The 22,934-nt window shown below is 39.1% G+C and overlaps 2 protein-coding genes across 3 annotated transcripts; one reads left to right on the top strand and one right to left on the bottom strand.

Moving 5' to 3' along the window:
• The first annotated feature begins 3,380 nt into the window (after positions 1-3,380).
• On the top strand, positions 3,381-6,678 carry LOC104095654 (beta-glucosidase 44-like). Its single transcript, XM_009601823.4, has 11 exons — positions 3,381-3,674; positions 3,779-3,837; positions 4,436-4,511; positions 4,606-4,677; positions 4,762-4,849; positions 4,937-5,189; positions 5,281-5,396; positions 5,549-5,766; positions 5,872-5,903; positions 5,992-6,094; positions 6,177-6,678. Exons 1-11 carry the CDS (start codon positions 3,422-3,424, stop codon positions 6,452-6,454), a joined length of 1,548 nt encoding a protein of 515 aa, XP_009600118.1. The 5' UTR covers positions 3,381-3,421; the 3' UTR covers positions 6,455-6,678.
• Positions 6,679-6,955: 277 nt separating this feature from the next.
• On the bottom strand, positions 6,956-12,562 carry LOC104095653 (exonuclease 1). 2 transcript variants are annotated; one of them, XM_009601821.4, is made up of 12 exons: positions 12,357-12,562; positions 12,216-12,252; positions 11,935-12,109; positions 11,753-11,831; positions 9,987-10,031; positions 9,622-9,771; positions 9,390-9,504; positions 9,060-9,160; positions 8,202-8,299; positions 8,021-8,113; positions 7,598-7,818; positions 6,956-7,454 (listed from the first exon to the last, which is right to left on the bottom strand). In XM_009601821.4, exons 1-12 carry the CDS (start codon positions 12,432-12,434, stop codon positions 7,015-7,017), a joined length of 1,632 nt encoding a protein of 543 aa, XP_009600116.1. In that variant the 5' UTR covers positions 12,435-12,562; the 3' UTR covers positions 6,956-7,014. The 2 variants fall into 2 exon arrangements, with proteins under 2 accessions (XP_009600116.1, XP_009600117.1); XM_009601822.4 differs by having other exon boundaries at positions 11,935-12,096; positions 12,357-12,449.
• Positions 12,563-22,934: the final 10,372 nt, after the last annotated feature.

Below are 22,934 nucleotides of genomic sequence, written 5' to 3' on the forward strand. Positions count from 1 at the left end.
TAAGGACTCGGGGATGGATAATGCATGTCCCACTTCCATCGTCCACCATGATGCGTTTGACATCGGTATCTAAAATATGTAAAGTAATAACGAGGGCATCATTATGAGGAAAAGTCAAACTGTCGGCATACGACTCGTCGATGTATGACCGTCCTGATGTATGGTTGGTGTCATTCCCTATTGGGTCGCGTAACCGAGTGATCTCTTCTGGTGTTGTCTCTTCGTTCTTTTCTGGATTCGGCTTGTACCGAGGTTAGTAGGTAAGTTGGTCCATTGAGGTCGTCCTCGTCTACTCAGACCTCGGCACAATAAGCATTATGGATTTCGTCCCAAGTGGTTGGAGGATACTTCATCAATCGGCTCACCAGTTTTCTAGTTGCTCTTGAACCATATCTACTCAGCCTGTTCTGGAAAGCTGCGACCGCCATCCCTTTGGATACGTTCGGCAGATTCATCCTTACTCTGTTGAAAAGGGCGAGGAAGTCCCTTAGTCCCTCCCCCAAGGACTGCTTAATAGTGAATATGTCGTTTACTCTTGCTTCGGCCTTATTGGCTCCGGCATGGGCGGTTATGAACTAATCAGCCATTTCCTCAAAAGTTTCTATGGAGTGGGCTAGTAGCTATGAATACCATGTTAATGCCCCTCCCGTAAGGGTTTCGCCAAACTTCTTCAGCAAAATAGAGGTCACTTGTTCCTTGGCGAGGTTGTTGCCTTTCACGGCGGTGATGTAGTGAGTCACATGATCCTCAGGATCTGTCATTTCATCGTATATCCTGAGGTAGGGCGGCATTTTGAAGGTTTTGGTATGGCATGCGGGGATGCGACATCGTTGTACTGCTGCACTACGAACCTATCGGCGTCCATTTTTGGTAGCAACTTGGGAGGGCGATATCTTGTCAACTCGTTCTTGGTGTTCTTTCATCTGGTCTCAGAGTGCTTTGTTTTCATTCTCCATTTATTCCATCCTTTTTAGAACGGAAGCTAGGGCGATGTCACCCACACTATTAGTAATATTGTGAGTTATACCTGTCATTGCAGGGTTTGGTCTATTGCATTGCTCGTCTGTTTGTTGTGTCATGCAAACTCATGCGGTTTCTGCAATCATGCTTGGAGCAAGTTTGTTGAGGACGCTCGCTAGCGCGTCGATCAGCCATACTTCGAGGAGTTTTTTCACAGCTGGGGGCGTCCTTTCTTCTGTAGATGTGGAGGCCCCGTTTCCTCTGGGTTTTGTTATGCTGCAGTGTGGGGAAGGTGACCTTTCTCGCCTAGGGGACGTGTTGGGCGTCACGTCCTCACCTATTGTTTCATAGCTTTCGTTAATGACATTCATGAGGTTGGTTGGGAAGTCACTTATTATTTTTGTCCTTTGTCCTTGGTTACCTGCCATGTAGGGTTTTGTATGTACAAAGAAAGGAGATCTCGGGGTTTTTTGACGTTAGTGACTTGCGTTAATTGTAGATCTAGAGGAAACTAAAAATTTAACTAAGAAGTCCTCACAGTCTGCGCCAAATTGTTTGACCGAAAAATATTGATCTTGGTTCAACTAACTAAATTTATATAATGAGGGTTAATCTTAGCAAACGATAATATCCTAAAGATGGAGTTCTCAAAAGTGTTATAAATACTACGTAGGTATGTTTTGATAGCAGCGGCAGCATAGAATCAATATTCAAGAAATCAAAGGCAATAATGTAGCATTAAATATTGATAAATAGCAATAAATGACATTTAAGTAAATAGAATGAATGAGTCACCCAAGAAAGGATGGAATCATTGAATGTTCTTTCTGGCAATGATGAGTGATGGACAACCCTTTGAATATCTGAGTTATTCTCGGATCTAGTGAAAAAGTGTAGACAAGAATTTTAGTAAAAATGTGATGTTTGTAGGCTTGCAATGAAATCTGATTCTCTTTCTAAAGTCAAAATGTATTTTTATAAATGAATATCACATATCCCCTATCATTGTGTATCTTTCTATTTATAGGGAACATGTTCCCAAAAACCCTAATAGTACAAATACAGAGAATATCCATTAGAATATTCTCGTTTATGTTCTATCTTGATACTAGCCATTATAACTCTGTCAAAGGTGCTCGACCTCGGCCTTGATGACATTTCCTCGACTTCAGTCTTACTGACTCTTCGACCACGACCTTTGCTGATAATTAAATTATTTTGACACGTAGTGCCCAAAAATGTTTTACTAATACCATTTCGACTAAAGATGATTTTTGATCCGTACGGTCACAAAATCTTAGGTCCGCCTCAGTTTATAACACGTTATTTTTCATGCTTCAATGGTTAAAAGGTGATGTAATAAGAATTCTACCCCTAAATCGCGGCAACCCATGCTAACCCCGCCCGTTATGCTCTACGTATTTTTCTGCTAAAGTTTATATTTCGTCAACCAATTACGTGATTGCTATCGTCTCAAACTCAAAATGGTTTAAAGGTGTCTTGTTTCCATCTCCGATTAGAATATGAAAGTTTGAATTTATGTCCAATTAGTAGACGAACTTCATATTTCCCTAAAGAGCAAAACATATTTCGTTGTTATAGAATTGCTGGTCAAGAGTAGAATGTTGAAGTAGAAAGTGGAGAATATTCATAATTTAAAGTTGGAAGGAACCTTCAATTTTATCGTAAATTAAAGTGGGAGGACAAAAATAATTTTCACCCATATATTAAATATTAATTAAAAGGTGGTAATTTCTTACATAGAATAATGATTAGACTTGGTAAAGGACAAAGAAAGAGATATTTCTCTCCGACTGCAACTCTGTAAGAACATTAATGTTATCACTAAATTTTCTCCTTGTCTTTGTTTTTGCCTAGGACAAAATAAACCTTTGGCTAATCAAACTCTTTAAGATTAATCCCTTTAATTTTAATAGAGTATAATAAGATAATCAAGTATATAAGGCCGATTATTTTAAACAATTTAATGGCCTAGAAAGAACGAAATATTTTGCTAAAATCTGGAAGGATGTACTAAATCATTATTTTTTTAATCAAAAAAGGAGAAAATCTAGGGATAGAAAATAAATAGGAATTAAAACAGCTTAACCAAAATCGCCTAATTTAGATTAATATTTAGTCACTTACCAACATTATTCCGATAAAAAAGATAATAATAAGATAGTAATTAATTTCTAAAAGAATACTAAGTACTTATCAGATAAGCATGGAACAGGTTATTTACCAACTTTATCCCGATAAAAAAGACAGTGTAATAAGATTGATTAATTAATCTTCTAAGAGAATACTAAGTACTATAATTATTCTTCTAAAAGAATACTAATTACTACAATAAGATAAGCATGGGACCCAACTCTATTATATATTTTCTTCTATAAATAGATTTGCTTTGCCACCACATACCTTCACATTCTACTCTAACCTCTCCATTGAGTTCACAATGATTAAAGCAATTAGTTCTCTATGGCTAATTATGCTGCTAATTGCAGCACTAAGTACTGTAATTACAGTTAAGTCTGATATTAATGATGTGTTGCCGGAAAAGTTGAGTTTTGACACCGGAGGTTTGAGCAGAGAAAGTTTTCCGAAGGGATTTATATTCGGAACTGCAACTTCTGCATACCAAGTTGAAGGTGCTGCTAGCACTGAAGGCCGTGGACCTAGTATTTGGGATACTTTCATTAAACGACCTGGTAAATATTCATTAATCTTGGATTATACCAGTTTTAATTATGTGATTTTGATTTTGTTGGTGTTTTGCTTTTACTAATAAATTTTGATGGAATAACAAAAACAGGAGTTGAACCAAACAATGCCAATGGAGAAGTCGCTGTTGACCAATATCATCGTTACAAGGTGAGTGTACTAAGTTCATATATGTTGCAACATATTGGGGTCGTAGGGTGTATAAGAATAATACTTAATAGGGTGCATTAATAATGCTGTGATTATTTATGCTGGTAATGGTTATGCTGGAATTATTTCTTTTGTATTAAAGGTTTTGAAAGGACAATTTTGTCGATATTATTACAATCCCATATTATGAGTATCTACTTTGGATGACCTGATAATGTGTAAAAAAATAAAATATTACATATAAGTTAAACTCTTCATAAAATCGGAATTACTGAATTCTATGTTACTGAATATAATATAAGACTGAAGTTCGAGTATAGAACATTAGACTATGCTGTTTGAATTTTTCCAGTAACGTGAAATTTGAATTTTCTCTTTCAAGCATATACGCGAAATTATTTGTCATTACTAATGACTTCAAAATATCATGTTATTTAGTTACAATATGTAATTGTAAGTGTATCCATATAACTAACTCTTCCGAATTGTTTTCCGCTTAATATTTCAACATAGAATTTTAATGTATAAGGTGATCCTTTAACTCTGCTATCCAGAATTAATCACTTTATGGTTTATGATGCCACTGTAATGGGTACAGGAGGATATTGATCTGTTGGCGAATCTGAATTTTGAAGCTTATCGCTTCTCAATTTCATGGTCCAGAATTTTCCCAAGTAATTTCACTATTCCTTTTCTATTTTATAGTCTATTCTCTAGCCATTTGCAATAATAAGTGAGAATTTAATCTTGTGTCTGAATTTAATGTAGATGGAACTGGTAAAGTAAACTGGAAAGGAGTTGCTTATTACAACAGGTTGATCGACTACATGCTCGAAAGAGGTAACTTTCTTTTCTCCCTTTTAATGCATAATCATAGATATTGTTGTCGTGGACTATACTGAACTTTAAACAAATTTTTTACAGGTATTACCCCATATGCTAATCTTAATCACTATGATTTACCACAAGCACTTCAAGATAGGTACAATGGATGGTTAAGCCGTGAAGTCGTGTAAGTATATCATCACTTAAATTCATGCAACTACCAACTATTTGATTCTTTATTTTTGGTAATGGTTTTACTGTTGGAATATTGCAGGAAAGATTATGCTGATTATGCAGAGTTTTGTTTTAAGACATTTGGAGACAGAGTGAAGAACTGGTTTTCGTTTAATGAGCCAAGAGTTGTTGCTGCTTTAGGGTATGATACTGGATTCTTTGCACCCGGAAGATGTTCTAAACCATTTGGCAACTGCACTGAAGGAGATTCGGCAACTGAGCCTTATATTGTTGCCCATAATCTCATCTTATGTCATGCTTCTGCAGCTAAGAGATATCGCGAAAAGTATCAAGTAGGATATCTTTTCCCCCTTTTTTGCCTTCCTTGCTTTTGAAATTGCAGATCACTCTATAACCTCATTTTCTAAATGTAATATATAACAGGAGAAACAGAAAGGAAAATTTGGCATTCTGTTGGATTTTGTGTGGTATGAACCTTTGACAAGAGGAAAAGCCGACAACTATGCTGCTCAAAGAGCAAGAGACTTTCATTTGGGATGGTAAGATTTTGCACCCATAGTAATGAATTGCAATTGCTAGATTAAGGGGAGATTCTTACCAGTAGTAGATACAGAATTTAGACATTGTCGTTTCTGAGTTGAGAGAGTGGGTTTCTGACTAACTATAATCATACTTTGGGGTTGTTCTACAGGTTCTTGCATCCTCTTGTATATGGTGAGTACCCAAAAACCATGCAAAATATTTTGGGGAAGCGATTACCCAAGTTCACGAAAGAAGAGGTTAAGATGGTCAAGGGATCAATTGATTTATTGGGCATAAACCAGTACACTGCCTACTACATGTATGATCCTCATTACACGACGCCACAACCCTTGGGCTATCAGCAGGACTGGAATGTTGGATTTGCTTGTAAGAAACTACTGCTTTACCAGTTCTTAAGTTATGAATGAAACTACTTGTTTTAGTATGTAAGAGGTTCTACTGATTCTAATTCTTTCACTTGCTCTGATGTAGATGATCGCAAGGGAGTACCAATTGGTCCTAGGGTGAGTATATGATGAAGTTAACATTGCTTTTAGCCTAAAAGCATACTAATATATTAGCTAACACTATCTTTGTTGAATATGATTCTAGGCACACTCGGATTGGCTCTATATCGTGCCATGGGGTCTACATAAAGCTGTCAACTATGTAAAAGAACGCTATGGAAATCCTACCATGATTCTGGCAGAAAATGGTATGGTTTGTTTAACTTGTGAAACGTTTCTAAGCTGCATTTGACAAAAAGAATGTCGGTACTAATAGTGTATGATTTACAGGTATGGATTATGCGGGCAACATTACCCTTCCTAAAGCATTATATGACACCAAAAGGATTGCTTACTATAAGAGCTATTTGCAAGAACTAAAGAAGACTGTAGATGAAGGAGCTAATGTCATAGGCTATTTTGCGTGGTCATTGGTGGACAACTTTGAATGGAGATTGGGTTATACTTCCAGATTTGGCATTGTCTATGTTGATTTCAATACCCTCAAACGATACCCAAAGTTGTCCGCATTATGGTTCAAGAAGTTACTTAGGCGCCACAAGCATTAAGGCGGCTCTGCCCTTGTCTGTGTTTTTTTTCTCTCATTAAAAGTAGTTCAGTGTTTAGAATGTCTGTTTAGATTTTAGAGGACTTGAAACTCATAAGTTGGCGGCTTTATTAGGCACTAGGATTTCAAGTTGTGTTAGTTTAATACAAGAATGCTCTTTCTACAATATAGCTATGATGTTTGCAAGGGAATAAAAGAATGAATGATACAGCTTTAGTACTGCAATTCCTAATTCTTGACTTCTACTTATATAATTATATTCACAAGTCAGAACAAGTATTTTAAACTCTGTATCTAGTTCGAACCTTCTACTTAATAAGCACTAAGAATCAAACTTACATAATTATATTAGGGTTATGGTCTAGATAATGGAAGGTTAACCTAGACTAGACCTTTAAAAATAACTTAAATTATATCACAGTTTGCTTACCAGTGGAATGTTGGCAGAGGAATTGTTGTCTTTAATTGATGATAAAATTAAGAAATCTGCAAGATAATAGACTAAAAAAGAAAAGTGACCGATCAAAGTAAATTAATCAAGGCTGAAACTAATCCAATAAATTACACTCGAGAAAAGAAATTCAATATAGAGTTTTTCTTGTTTTCTGAACTTTGACAATTACTCCTCTTAACCTTCCTTTCATTGGTAACTTTTCTTAATTCAATTCTTTTAACCGGCTTAGATTCCACACTTTTTTGTGATTCTGGAGTAGTACATACAACTTCCAGGCTTTCAACCTCAGTCACTTCTGAGATTTGTTCAGTAACACTTTCCATTTCATCTGGCTCAATTTCCTCCACTTTTCTTTTCCTAAAAGGATTATTATCTGGAACTTTCAACACTTCTTTCTGCTGACTATTTTTCTCTTTTCCCACCATTTTCCTAGTTGATATTGAAGGGCATAGCAAGTTTTGAAGAGCTACTGCTTCCTCTATGCACTCCTTGTCGTCCATAAATGGACACTGCTTCTGTTCATCCGAGGCTTGCTTCATCTCCACCACTAAAAATGCCACAAAAACTGTCGTTAATAAAAATTTGGAGTATCATTATCACTTTGCCAACACATTTATGTACCCCTAAGTGCCATTTAAATGCACTAGAAAACAATTGTGGCATTAATGACAATCTGAATGCCATGCTTGCCTGTTGTTTCTTTTCTGGTTTTACTTGAAGAAATAGCAAGAAAACTGCCGTCTTTTGAAGCTTGAGCAGATGCCTTTTGTCGAGAGAAAGGACCACAAATTTTCTTGATGTTTGCAGTAGACACGTGATTTACCATACTTGGAAAGAGATTGAAGGCCTCCATTGTACAAGGATCTATGCTACCTTGAGCAACTGCAGTTGCCAATGATGGAAGAATTTCTCTATTGACTGTCAAGGATAAATAGTTCGCCATATTTTCCATTGCAAAAGCATCAGATACAGCAATTTAAAGTACTATTCTGCAAAAAGGTTAGAGAATGCTGAAGCTTCATTCATAACAGAAGGCAAGCTCCAAGTAAGAGGAGGACAAAGTTTGTCATACAACTCCAATAGGATGAAAACCACAAAGAAACTAAAGGATACGGTCCTAAGAAGTCAAGTTCTTCGTCCAGAAACTGCAACAGCTGTTCTGGGATAGGTTTCAAGTGCTTTGTCCGCTTCAAACTAACATCATATCTAATTAAACATAGAAGAAAAGTTATCATTCATGTAGAACAAAGGAAGAACTATATATAAAAGTTTTTCTGTCAGTTATTAGACTCACATTCTAGCATGATAGAAAACTGCAACTGCTTCTTTAAATGATTTTGTGTAATCTTCAGGCACTTGATCTCCCTTCTCAAACTTTAACATGGAAAGAACCTGTTAAACATTGGAAATGACTTTTAGTTATGACGCTCTAACGGTATAAACCTTCTCCCAAAAGAGTTGCTAGAGGATTACAAATACTACATGAAAATAAAATTTTGAAGTTGGAAAGGAAAATGGTGTATATGTTTGTACTAAATATTGTATATGTTAACTTCTTTGCTTTACATCTCTGTAAAATTGATGATGTTGATTTTCTTGGTTTAGTTGGACATAAGGACAAAGCTATGTATAAGGGACAGCTTGCACCGATGGGCTCGGAGTGCTGAACAAAGGCATAGACATGCTAATCTCAACAATTGCTCTGGAGATGGAGGTACTGGTGGACCATTGATTAGCGAGGAGCAAACAAGTATACATCCTTTCTCAATATTGTTAGCTCTGAGGTGCTGCACTAAAAGTTTGAAGTAGAAGTATCTCTCAGGACATCTTAAGCTAAGAACAATAAGGGATGGTACAAATTCAACATTAGCCCATTTAACTTACAAAACCATATTAGACATCTTACTGCTAACACCCCTCCTCCCCAGAGAAAGGGAAGCTATGCCCTGCCAAAGTAATTATGTTGTTCCTCAATGCCTTGCTCTAGAAGGCTCTTGTGATTTCACCTTTTAACTGGGAAATGATTTATCTCTTCAATTAGTGTCCATACATATAGTATCAGGTAAAAGATCAGGTATCAGACTGGCTCAAAGCTGATATAAGCAATGCTAAACAAACTTCCTTGCTTTGAACGAATAGAGAATATGCTTACTCGATCTAAGTCACGATACTTGGAGACCAGATTATAAGCTTTTGTGATTCCTATACCAGGGACAGATGGAAGAAAATCACAGCCAGCTAAGACACACATGCCTGCAAATGATGAATAACGTAACTATTGTAAAACTTACAAAGAAGAAAGACAATCAAATGCTATTCAGAAAGCATTTCATTTTCAGCCGCTATTTTGCTTCTGTTGACTACACGAAAAAAGCAAGTCCATCACCATTATTAGCTGCAAGAGTAGTCTATGCTTGACTTTAAATGCTTTAGGTTTGGTTATCAATGCAAATGAGTTAAAAGCTAGAAATTGCTAGTAAACCTGTAAATAAATCTCTGTTCAAATGTCTGAAGGAAGGAACGTGAGTAGCAGAACTGAAAACATGGTCTAGTACCACTTCTTGACCATTGCCAAAGGAATCCATCTTAAAGAAAACCTGCTCAAAAGTACATAAAATTAACAGAGGTTGCTTAGCTTTTAATTAAGGGAATTGAGCTGTTAGGAGAGCAACAACCTCCATTAGGCCATATCAAGGTATTTGAGAATTTCTTACAGCGGGACAGCCATATGCTAGTAAGTCGCTATCCTCAGAAATTACTGCCACAATTCCACTCTTTTCTTCTTCTAGGCTAGCCAAGTAGGCCAATTGTGCATCAGCTTCATATGGTGCTACAACAAATTCTATATTCTCTGACTCCAGGATCTGCACATGTAGAAAAGCATAATTACAGCTAGGTTACTTGAAATCTTGAATTGGCAGATACATAAAATTGAAATCATGCCAAACTACTGGAAAATTTCAAGGAAATTGTATGTCAACGCGAATATCAAATCAAAAATTAAGAAAAGATAAACTTCTGAATGAAATGTCTTTTATGACTGAAAGTAGACAAGACAAAAGAGATGGTTATTGTGTACCTGAATGAGTTGATGTGCCATTGATGGAGTGATACTCACTGCCCTCTGCACATGAAGCATTAGAAATGAAAAAAAAAATCTAGTAGTATATTTTAATTTGCTATCTGACTGTATAGTGCATTAAACATCTAAAGATAAACAAAGAAGCATAGTTAAGTATTCTCAAATACCACAACCCTTCAGGCTTATTCAAATCAAACGAAGTAGTTATTCCAATTTGTGAGGGTTAATAAAGAAACTGCATTTATGATGATAGGCTATAATTACGTATTTTAGTTACACTCTAATTTACTGCACTTTAATTGAGTTTGAGCTTTAATCGCTAGTGTTTTGCACTAATTGTGTGTTTTATGCCGTGATTCCGAGCTATGTAGATGTTAGAGAATGAATTCAAGTGATTTGGAGCTTTGAAGTCTGAGTAAAAACCCAAAGAATTAAGCCGGGATCGTGTTCAGGGATCAAATTTGATAGTTAAGAACGAACGAAGAATCGAGTAGGTATATTGCGCACTGTCTAGTAAAATGCACATAACTTTTCGCTCAAAACTCCACTTGAGCTCCACAATATATGGTTGGAAAGCTAATTCAAAGGGCTACAACTTTCATGTTTTACGTTTTTCCAAATTCCAAACAGAACAGGGTGAAAAATGTGCGACAAGTGCGCAGCCGTGCACTGGCCGCGGATGTGAGGCAGAAACTGGCCAAAATCCGCGGTTGAATCCGCGGCCGCGGACGTCCTGACCTGGAAAAGTGTCCTTTTTCGCATAGGAGAAGGTATAATTATTTGGGCCCAACCCTACTTGGTATATATATATGGAAAAATGGTATTTTGAGTACTTTTGACATATTTTTGACACAATTTAGACCTGAGGCTAAGGAGACTGGGGATTCGACCTAAGGAGGCAAGAACACACTAGGAGCAAGGCGGAGAATTCTTCTACAAGTTTCTTACTTCCTTCTTCCTATTTCTATTATTGGTTATGAATTCTAGTATTGTAGTTATGCATACTATTATGAATAGCTAATTTGTTATCTAGGATTTTGATGGAACCTCTTGGAGGATGAATTCTTGTTATGTTTTAATATAATTTAACCCTTGAATTTGTCTATTTGTTCAACTACGTGCTTATTTCAGTTGATTGAATGGTCATCTATTGACTGTGCCTATTTATTATGTGTTGCTTGAGAAAGGATACATATTTAGGTGGTTGTTGAACAACGTCACTCCTAACGTATGTGAGAAATCAATACAGCGGGTTTAAAGATAGGTTTAGAAATAACAAAGCCTTGACGTGGTCATAATGAGCGATTAGATAAAGCCAGCTAGCGTAGTTCGAGAGAATATGTCTAGTAAATTGTTGTAGTTGCTCGAGAGAGAATTACGACACCTAAAGTGCTCACGATCAGTAGAGAATATATAGGCGAAATTGTAGGGAACATAGCGGGAAGGATTCCAATATTTGGGAAAATCATAATTCTAGACCTCCTAAATTTAGTCTCCAACCCTTAGTATCTTTAGTTGTTAATTTACTGCTTTAGTTTATTAGTTAATTAGTTAAATATAAGAATCTTAATCTTTATAACTTAGAAATTTATTCGAGCTTGTCTTCTTAGCGATATTGAACAATTATGGCGAAAACTTAGTTCTCTGTGGGATTCGACTCCGGACTCTTAGACCGGATTATATTTGCAGCGACCGCTTATCCTTTTTAGGACTAGAGTTGGGCGTGATCAATTTACCATGACTATTTAGAGACTAAATAGTACCTGGAAGAGCTCAACGGCGCCAGCAACATTTCCTTCCTTTAGCTTCAACATTGCCTGATCTCTATTTGTTTTTCTTCTCCTATTGAAATAACAGATTCACAATCCACAAAACTGGTATAACAAAAATTCGTGTATTACTACTACTTAATTAAGTAACAAGAATTAAGTTGGCGATTACATGCCTGTGCCTTTCATCTTCAGTTCCAGACTTGCAGGGTAAGTTCCCACCATCAAAAACAACAACGGGAGTGATCTTATAATGTCGAAGCAGATTAATTCGGTGCATAAAGTAATTCAAGTACTGCAATTTCTTGCCGCCCTCCAAATTAAGGCACAGCTCCATACTACATGAATATGCTGAAAATTACAGCTTTTATTGATTCCATCCATTTAAAACCACAAAATATGCAGTAAAAATTGAATCTTGAGCTAATATATGCCAAACCAAATTAAATAACCCTACCTCCTTTGTGAAGCCAAGAATACGCATCAATTCCCACCTATAACCAACAAAATATGATTTTTATTAAAATTAAAACACAGAAATGCGATAAATGTGATGAATCTGAATATTGAACTAAAGGGAGAGGAAATGGAATGTTACCCTTTTGCCGGCGTATTTTTTAATGTGGACCGGTTCAACATAGGGCTTCATAAACCGGAGGAGATCTTTGATACCCATTTTTTTCTCTTTTTTTTTTTCTTCTAGGTATTTTCTCCTAGCTTTCTTACTTGAACTTCTGGGTTTTGGATCTGTAGGTGAAAAATGGGGATTGGAAGAAGTGAGAGAAAATGGCGGGAAAAAGAGCAAGTGTTGAATGGGCTGTGTGTATACCTAGCAGTAAAAGCGTCAAGCAACGGTACTGTGACGGAACTAAAGTACCATCCAATGGAAAAATGCCACGTGCAATAATTCAAAGTCAATGTACACGTGGCGGGTATTTATTCGTATGTTTTCTCCACTTTTTTACCTAGTATTGCGAGTTATGACTTGGAACTTCAGCATTTTAACGTTTTTACCGCGAAGATAAATTTTAAATTTTGACTTATTAATATATATATATATATATATATTGTATTTTAGGTTAAAACTTAAATTTTAAAAAATATAAAAAATAATTTTTAAAAATGGTGGACCAGCCCGTGAGGGTCCGTGACCCACGTAGGGCTGAGTTGGGCTAACTATTTTAATGCCCATCGAAATAGTGGGCCGACCCAACCCGGTCCGTCAAATGCCAAAGCCCAAGTGGGCTGGGATACACCGTGTTGGGCCAGCCTATTAAAACTCAGTCAGCTATCTGAGCAAAAGTAAAATAAACTATGCAACACCTGCCAACAACCAGAATTTTTAAAGGGTGAAAATTATTTTTGTAACGACCTCACCAGTCGTTTTGCTTTCTAGATCCTCGTTCCCCTAAATAAGACTCATTGTATGTGCTTTTACTATTTTATGACTTGCGGGGATGGTTAGTTCAGGATTTGGAAGGATTCGGGTTGAAATCGGAACACTTGGTTCCTTAAAGATAGCTAAAAAGGCTAAGTTTGATTTTAGTCAAGTTTTGAGTAAACGACCTCGGAACCGGGATCTAACGGTCCCAATAGGTTAGTATAATGATTTTGGACTTGGACGTATATTCGGATCGGGTTTTGGATGACTTAGGAGCGTTTCGGCGTTTAATATGGAGAGTTGGCACCTTGAAGGTTTTAAAATTCTTTAAATTTGGTTTGGAGTAGGTTTTGGTGTTATCGAGGTCCGTTTGGGATTCCAAGCCGGAGAATAGTTCTGTATGTTGTATCATCTTCAGGCTAATGTAGTTGAACGGGAAACTGCTATAGCTTCTGGGAAAAGTGATCTGAATCAGTCTCAGTTATGGCACTTACGACTTGGTCATATGAGTGATAAGGGATTGTCTTTGTTGAGTAAGAAGAATTTGTTGAATGGATACAATCAAATTTTGAATTTTTGTGAGCATTGTGTGTTTGATAAACAGACAAAGGTAAAGTTCAACAAGAAGTCCGAGCACAAGACCAGATACAAGTTAGATTATATACATTCAGACTTGTGGGATCCAAACAGAGTTGTTCCCTCCAAGAGTGGTGCTATGTATTTTATGACTTTGATTGATGATTACTCAAGGATGGTGTGTGGGTGTATTTTCTGAAAACAAAAGATGGGGCATTTCCTCCCATCTACGCAAGATGAATTTGGCTTTGGTGATTCACCATTTGAAAGACGAGAGAACATTATCTGTTAAATGGAAGACGATGGTTGAGAGGCAGACGGAAAGAAAAGTTAAGTGTCTTCGAACTGACAATGGGTTTGAATTTTGCAATTCTGAGTTCAATAATTTCTGTAGCAGAGAGGGCATAGTGAGACATCGCACTTGTGTCAGAACACCATAACAAAATGGTATTGCAGAACGTATGAACAGAATGCTTTGTGATGGAGCGCGGAGCATGCTTTCACACTAATATGTTAGCAAGAATTTTTGGGCTGAAGCAATCAATACAACTTGTTATTTGGTCAACAGATCTCCATCTACAATAATTTAGTTCAAAACTTCTTTTGAGGTATGGTCCGGTTCGCCTGCTGATTATTCAAATTTATGGATATTTGGTTGTCCTGCTTATGCTCATGTGAGGGATGAAAAACTTGAGCTGAGGGCAAAGAAGTGCATATTTCTTGGGTATGCAACTAGAATGAAATGTTATAGGTTGTGGTGCACATATCAAAAGACTCCAGGGCTAATTATCAGTAGGGATGTAACATTCAATGAATCTGCCTCGCTGGATAGTCAGAGGAAGAAGACAATAGCAGAAACAGATCATGGTGTCAATGACCGCATAGGGCTAGAAATTGAATCTCCACTAGCTCAACCCAGTAGTTCTAAAGTAGAAGAAGTGGATGAGGTACAAAATACTGATCAAGATTATAATGTTGATGCACATGAGCAACAACAACCATATAGCATTGCAACAGGCAGAGAGAAGAGAGTGATCAACCGACCGCAAAGGTTTGCAAACATAGTGCTATGGCTGAAGAGATTAGTAGTTGCAGAGACCGTTGATGAGTTTGAGTGCTATAGCAATCCAGAAGCAATTTCGAGTACAGAACCAAATCGACGGATTAGTGCTATGGCTGAAGAGATTGCTTTTATGTGAAAAATAGATTAAAATGTGAAATAGAGCTTTAAAAACTCAAATGAGTTGACTTTAGTCAATATTTTGAGCAAACGGACCCGGATCAGTGTTTTGACAATTTCGGTAGGTCCACATCGTGATTTGGGACTTGGGCGTATGCCCGGAATCGAATTTCGATGAAAAAGTAAAAGCTTCAAAGCTTAATAATTTTTAAGAATTTACTGATGTTGGATTTATTGACACCGGGTCCGTATTTTGGTTTCGGAGCCCGGTATAGGTCCACTATAATTGATGTGGAAGATCAGACTATGCTGCAACCACAGAGCATACTTAGACAGTACCTTGGCTCTGATACCAATTATTGCGGAAGCCAAATGTATATAGTGTGAATGAGTCACAACTACTATACCAAAAATTATGACAACCACTAAATAATAAACAAGACAATAAGACAACAATAAAAGAATATCAGAATTTACGAGGTTCGGCCAATTTTGCCTACTTCTTCGGACACAAACAATATTTTATTCCACTTCAAAATTACAAGTGAAATAATACTAAAGAGAGAAGATACAAATGCCTTAAGAAGATAAAAGGCAAATGAGAGGTGTGTTTAAATCCTAAACATTAGGCCTCCTTTTATAGGGTGAAATTCCCATTCAAAATTGTCATCCACCGATGTGGTACTTTTGCCAATTTCAACAAAACCATCCCTATAACATAAAATATATAGTTCACTTATTGAGAACTTTGCAGAAATGAGAAAACTAATCTTTTTCTTTCTTTAAAAAAGTTATCTACTTTGAGAAAGAAACTTTCATAACTTTAACAAGAAAGAAAATGTACAGAATTCTGTCTTTATTAGTCCATTTGATTATATTCATTTCTTGATTCTTCTTGGGAGATTCTGAATCTACCATTTGAACTGGACTTGGTTGCTCTTTAGTTGCCGTCCCCTACTTGCTCATTCGCAATTACTACCACAAGAAAATCGCCCCTATCTCTAAAGGGGCTTATGCACTCCACGACTTTCTTATGATCCTCCTTATCTTACAGAGGTTTACTACAAGCCTTACCCAGCGGGATACATATTGCCCAAACGACATGTCAAGCTTTGAGCTAGTGTTTTAAGTATTGGGTAGGCAGAGCTCACTAGCCTAACTAATTCGAATTTACATCAGATGAGCCCACTAAGGCTAGTAAAACGCTTGCTTCTAACTTCCAAAAGGTCCTTTATTCTCACATCTCAAACCCAAGATCTCTAGTATAGGGCGGCGGGATCTCAACCTTGTCTGCCAAATTTGGTGAGAATCGGAGTTGATTTGATGTGATTCGGACGTCCGGTTGTAAAACTATAAGTTTTAAAGTTTTCTTGAAAATTTCCTTTGATTTGGTGTCCGATTCTTAGTTCTAGGTGTTATTTTGGCGATTTGATCGAGCGAGCAAGTTTGTATGAGCACTGGCACGCGAACGCGAAGGCCAAGGGGAAAAAGCCTTCGTTAACACGAAGGAGGACTCGCGAACGCGAAAGCCACGGGCTGCTACTCATCGCGAACGCGACAGGCCCTTCGCGAAGGCGAAGAAGGCCTGACCCCTGTGACTTAAAACAGAATCAAAACGAGAATTTTTCTATTTTTCACAAACCCTCAATTATAACTCGGGTTAGGGGCAATTTCAGCTTTGAGATAGCCCTCTCGCCCCAACCATAACCATAACCCCTTTCTGAGCCGACTTTTAATATTATACTCTCGAATATACCAAAATCGAACCTGATAGAACCCATTCTAGGTCCAATGACCTTATATTACTAAACACAACTGTTCCATAGACATGCCTCACCAATATAACTCATAGCCACAACTCGTGCCATCTGTGCACCAATACGCAACAATTCAAATGTACCAGTCAAGGAAAATGACTCAAATGAGAGAACTGCCCCGCCAGATTAACAAGTACCTCCATAACGAAACGCTAAAAATTCATCATACACCGTAGAACCATCACCCGATTCTAACACGAGGTTCATGTTATATACTCCGAGCTACCATGCTCCAAATTAATAATGACGGAGAGGCAAATGACAAAAATACCACACAAAACCTGAAAGGACATAACCATTACGCTATCGATCATGCAATACACCAAGTACTCATCACACTCAAATTCCGCTATAAAGCTCAAATAGAACCGCACCATCTGTGCAGATAACCAATGAATCACAACTCCTCGTAGCATAAAGGAGTAACTCACAGATCATTTGAGAACACGAATAAGTCCAACAATCGCACCTGCGGAGGGCCAGCCGCAGGTGCGAGCTCGCAGAAGCGATCCCTCATTCCGCAGATGCGGACTTAGGCTAGCCAAGAGAGGACCGCATCTGTGATGAACCTTCCGCAGATGTGGAGCCGCAGATACAACCCAGGGACCGCAGATGCGGAAGTCCTAGAGGCAGAGTGGTCCATTTAATGCGGGATTTTCTTTCACGTCTTGGCGATTTTGGAGCTCTTGGAGAGGGGTTTTTAAACCTAGCACTTTAAGGTAAGTAATTTCTATACAATGTGAGTTAAATACATAGATTATGGATAGATTTTAACATGTAAAATTGTAAAAATCATGGGTTTAGATGAAAAACCTAGGTTTTTATAAAAATAAAATTTAACCATGAAAATAGTTAGGGAATTGAGTGAAATATATATATTTGAGTTTGTGAGGTTATAAGTAACAAATGTTTTCGAAAATTTAGGAATCCTTCAATTGGGGTTGGAAAATTACTCTAATAGTTAGAATATGAACTTTTGAACATACATTGATTAATTTATATAACATTTGACTAGTTTTGGATTATTCGGCACCGAGTTGAGGCTTTAGAGCAAATTTGTGACCGGAAAGTGAGCTTTGAGACGAGGTAAGTCTCTTGTCTAACCTTGTAAGAGGTAATTTTTCTCATAGGTGATTTAAAATAATACTTGCTTATAATTGTGGGGGCTACGTATGCACGAGGTGACGATAGTCCGTGCGTAGCTACTATTTATGCCTTATGTCCGGGTAGTTTAGGACCTAAATCATGAATTACTTGTAATATTTGCATACTACTTGTCAATTCAAGTGCCTAAACTATATTAGAACTCGTTAGGGGAATTGTAGAAGACTAAATTTCACTTACTTGAATTTTTAGCGGATTACTTGACCGTTAACGAAAATTTTATTACATTGTGCATTAGCCTTGTTATAACGTTTAAGTTGAATGCTTATAAGTATCCTCACTTCTAGTGGAGCGGGCCGAACTCTTCGGCAGTAGATAGATGCATTTATAGATCGTGTTGCACGCCCCTCGGCAGTGTATACGTTATTTTGGATCGGACCGTATGACATCGGCATAAATCATGCTTAATAATACTCGGAGCCTAATCATACTTGATATTATTTTGTGGATTATGAGGTTACACTTATTAAATGACGGGAATTTATTAAAATGTGAAAGAATTATTTGCTCCTACTTGTTAATGAGTTACTATAACTATTTACATAACTCATGCTTATTTAGAATTTTTGTATTCATATTGTTAGCCCTTAGTAAGTGTCGAAGTCGACCCCTCGTCACTACTTATTCGAGGTTAGACTAGATACTTACTAGGTACATGTTGTTTATGTACTCACGCTACACTTATGCACTAATTGTGCAGGATCTGAGGCAAGTGCATCTGGCGTCCTACCGGTGCATATCTCAGATATCCCGAAGCCTAGTGGTGAGCTGCTTCCTGAGCTGCTCTGCAGCCCCTTGAGTCTCTATTTTGTATTTATATTCTGTCTACTTTATATTCAAACAGTAGTTAGAGTTTTGTATATTCTACAAGTTGCTCATACACTTGTGATACCAGGTCTTGGCTCACACACTAGTAGACTTTATGATTTTGGAGTACTTATATCACTATGTTTGCCACTCAGTTGTCTACGCTTCATATATTAGATTTTCAACTACTTAATTTCTTATTAAATAGAATTTAATTACTTGAAAACTTATTAAAAAGTGAAATAACCTGTTTAATTCACTATTGGCTTGCCTAGCGGTAACATTGGGCGCCATCACGGCCCATAGGAGAAATTGGGTCGTGACAACATGGTATCAGAGCACTAGGTTCATGTAGGTCTCACAAGTTATGAGCATGCCTAATAGAGTCTTGCAGATCGGTGCGGAGACGTCCGTACTTATCTTCGAGAGGCTATAAGGTATTAGGAAACTACTCTTTCTTCATCTCCTATCGTGCAGTTGGTGTGGTACTAAGTATCTTTCATTTATTCTCTCATAGATGGTGAGAATGCACAGTGGATGTTCCAAACCATGGAGGAGCTGCTCCCCCTGTTACTAGAGGACGAGGCAGAGACCGAGGGAGGGCTCCAGCCCGTGGTAGGGGACGAGAACGTCCCAGAGTTACTCCAGCTATGCCACTAGTGGATCCAATAGAGGATCCTATTATTAAGGAGCAGGCCGACGTTCCTGCAACAGAGCCAGCCCCGGTGGATTTCATGTCCGCACCGGGATTCCAGGAGGTCATGGGTCGTATGTTGCGGTTCATGGCTACTATGACCCAGGCTGGTTTATTTCCAGCAACCCCAATCACATCTCAGGTAGGAGGGGGAGCACAGACCCTTACAGCTCAAGCTCCAGGGCATGCAGCTGTCGTGTATCAGACCTCGAGCGTACTACCCGTGGGCGGAGATCAGCCAGTTCCAGCAGCTATACCTGAGCCCAAACTAGCTGCGACCGTCGATCCGCATAAGCTATTGGACAAATGGACCAGGATTCATCCTCATGTCTTTGGAGGTGAGCGACATGAGAACCCCTAAGGACTTTATTGATCGATGCAGGGACATACTGCACAACATGGGGATATTGGAGTCCCATGGGGTGGATTTTTCTACTTTCCAGTTGGAGGGTAGGGCCCGTAGGTGGTGGCAGTCATATCTCCTCGACAGACGAGCAGATTCACCTCCCATGACTTGGGACCGGTTCACCCTTATTTTTATGGATATGTATATCTCACCCTCTCAGAGGGAAGAGTTACGATTTCAGTTCGAGCAGCTCCAGCAGGGTCAGATGTCAGTGAACGACTATGAGGCGAGGTTCTCTGAGTTGTTTCGTCATGCACTTATGATCATTCCCACCGATGCATAGAGAGTGCAGAGGTTTGTTGCATGCTTGCACACTGGCATTCAGGCTACCATGGCCCGAGAGGTTGAGATGGGAACTTCTTACAAGCTAGTTGTAGATATATCTCGGAGGATCGAGGGTGTACGTCAGCGTAGCCTGGAGCAGGCTACGAGGGATAAGCGGTTTTGGTTTCTGGGAATTCAAAGGTGCCCCGGCTGGGGGCAAAGTCTAGGTTGTGAAGGGACAATCTAGTAGGCCTATATATCCAGCGTCGCCGCCTCCTCAGGGTGCTCCAGTGCGACCTTATTTCAGTGCCATACCAGAGAGTTTCTACCGCTCACCAGCTATTCAGGGTTCCTCCAGTGGGTATTCAGGCTATCAAGGTCAGACTTTAGGTCAGCAGCTCACAGTACCGAGAAGTTGTTTCGAGTGCGGGGATCTCAGTCATGTGCAGAGGTTCTTCCCCAGGCTTTAGGGCAAGGCAGTGCAGCAGGGTCAGCAGCCTATGATTACAGCATCAGCTGCCCTACCAGCCGTCCAACCACCCAGAGGCGGAGGGCATGTGGGTAGGGGCCATCCTAGAGGTGGAGTCTAGTCGGGTGGAGGCCAGTAAGGTGGCGCTCCAGCTAGGTTTTATGCTTTTTCAGCCAGTCTAGATGCAGTAGCCTCAGATGCCGTGATCGCATGTATTATTTCTGTCTGCGGTAGGGATGCTTCAGTGCTATTTTATCCAGGGTCTATATATTCATATGTTTCATCTTTGTTTGCTCATTTCCTAGGTATTCCTCGTGAGTCCTTGGGTACCCTTGTTTATGTGTCCACTCCAGTGGGTGATTCTGTTATTGTGGATCGGATCTACAGATCCTGCATCGTTACATTATGTGGTTATGAGACTAGAGCGGATCTTCTGTTGCTCTATATGACCGACTTTGAGGTCATCCTGGGCACGGACTGGTTATCTCCATATCGCGCCATCCTTGATTGCCATGCCAAGACTGTTACCTTGTCAATGCTAGAGTTGCCTAGATTATAGTGGAAGGGTTCGTTTATCAGTGCATCTAGTAGGGTTATCTCTTTTCTGAAGCTTGACACATGGCCGAGAAAGGTTTTTTAGCTTATCTAGATTATATTCGAGATACTACCGCAGAGACTCCAACGATTGATTCAGTGCCGTAGTCCGGGAGTTCTCTGATGTGTTTCCTTTTGATCTTCCAGGCATGCCACCAAATCGTGATATCAATTTCTGTATTGATTTGGATCCATATACCCAGCCTATATCTATTCCACCGTACCGTATGGCTCCGAAGGAGTTGAAAGAGCAGCTTGAGGATTTGTTAGCAAAAAGGTTCGTCAGACCGAGTGTATCGCCTTGGGGTGCACCAGTGTTATTTGTGAAGAAGAAAGATGGGACTATGCAGATGTGCGTTGATTACCGCCAGTTGAACAAAGTTATTTTCAAGAACAAGTACCCGTTGCAGGGTGACAGGGTGTTCTCTAAAGTCGACTTGAGATCGGCATACCATCAGTTGAAGATTCGAGATTCGGATGTTATGAAGACGGCTTTCCGGACTAGATATGGCCATTATGAGTTTCTAGTGATGTCATTTGGCTTGACCAACGCCCCAACGATGTTTATGGATTTGATGAACCGGGTGTTCAGGCCATATATTGATTTGTTTGTCATTGTCTTCATTGATGACATTTTGATCTACTCAGGTAGCATGGAAGAGCACAAGTAGCATTTGAGAGTGGTGCATCAGACCTTGCGGGAACAGAAGCTACATGCTAAGTTCTCCAAGTGTGAGTTCAAGTTGGATTCTGTGGCATTCTTGGGGCATGTTGTATCAGGCGAGGGTATAAAGGTAGACCCCAAGAAGATCGAGGCGATTCAGAGTTGGCCTCGTTCTACCACAACAACTGAGATCAAGAGCTTCCTGGGGCTAGCATGTTATTATCGTCGGTTTGTGGAGGGCTTCTCATCTATTGCAGCAACTTTGACTAGATTGACATAGAAGGGTGCTCCATTCCGATGGTCTGATGATTGCGAGGCGACTTTCAGAAGCTCAAGACCGCATTGACTTCAGCATCAGTGTTAGTGCTGCCTTTCGGTTCGGGGATGTACACTGTGTATTGCGACGCCTCACGCAATAGTTTTGGTTGTGTATTGATGCAGGAGGGGTGAGTTATTGCATATGCTTCACGTCAGCTGAATACTCACGAGAAGAATTACCCGATACACGATTTAGAGTTGGATGCAATTGTCCTTGCACTTAAGATCTGGAGGCATTATCTTTATGGGGTGTCATGTGAGGTTTACACCGATCATCACAGCTTGCAGCATTTGTTCAAGCAGAGGGATCTCAATTTGAGGCAGTGCATGTGGTTTGTGTTATTAAAAGACTATGATATCACCATCCTTTATCATCAGGGCAAGGCGAATGTAGTTGCAGATGCCTTGAGCAGAAAGGCGGAGAGTATGAGTAGTCTGGCCTTTATTTCAGCAGAGGAGAGGCCATTAGCGTCGAACATTCAGTCCTTGGCTAACAGACTTGTGAGGTTGGATATTTCAGAGCCCATCCAAGTTCATGCATGTGTCATTGCTTAGTCTTTACTATTTGAGCAGATCAAGGCTCGCCAGTTTGGTGATCCGCACTTGTTGGTTCTTAGAGAGACAATACTACAGGGTGGTGCCAAGGAGGTTACTATTGGTGAGGATGGAGTTCTGCGACTCCAGGGTCGCCTATGTGTTCCTAATGTTGATGGCTTGAGAGAGAAGATCCTAGAGGAGGCACACAGTTCTCGGTATTCTATTCATCCAGGTGCTACGAAGATGTATCGCGACCTGAGGCAGCATTATTGGTGGCGGTGGATGAAGAAGGACATAGTTGAGTA

Source organism: Nicotiana tomentosiformis, chromosome 3, assembly GCF_000390325.3.
Source record: "Nicotiana tomentosiformis chromosome 3, ASM39032v3, whole genome shotgun sequence".
In the NCBI taxonomy this organism is placed as follows: Eukaryota; Viridiplantae; Streptophyta; class Magnoliopsida; order Solanales; family Solanaceae; genus Nicotiana; species Nicotiana tomentosiformis.

Coding starts and splice junctions, on each gene's coding strand:
- LOC104095654 (XM_009601823.4), top strand. CDS start 3,422: ATGATTAAAGCAATTAGTTCTCTATGGCTAATTATGCTGCTAATTGCA. Junction 3,838..4,435: donor ACCAATATCATCGTTACAAG/GTGAGTGTACTA, acceptor TAATGGGTACAG/GAGGATATTGATCTGTTGGC. Junction 4,678..4,761: donor CGACTACATGCTCGAAAGAG/GTAACTTTCTTT, acceptor AATTTTTTACAG/GTATTACCCCATATGCTAAT.
- LOC104095653 (XM_009601821.4), bottom strand. CDS start 12,434: ATGGGTATCAAAGATCTCCTCCGGTTTATGAAGCCCTATGTTGAACCG. Junction 12,253..12,356: donor AAAAATACGCCGGCAAAAGG/GTAACATTCCAT, acceptor TGTTGGTTATAG/GTGGGAATTGATGCGTATTC. Junction 12,110..12,215: donor TTCTTGGCTTCACAAAGGAG/GTAGGGTTATTT, acceptor TGTAATTTTCAG/CATATTCATGTAGTATGGAG.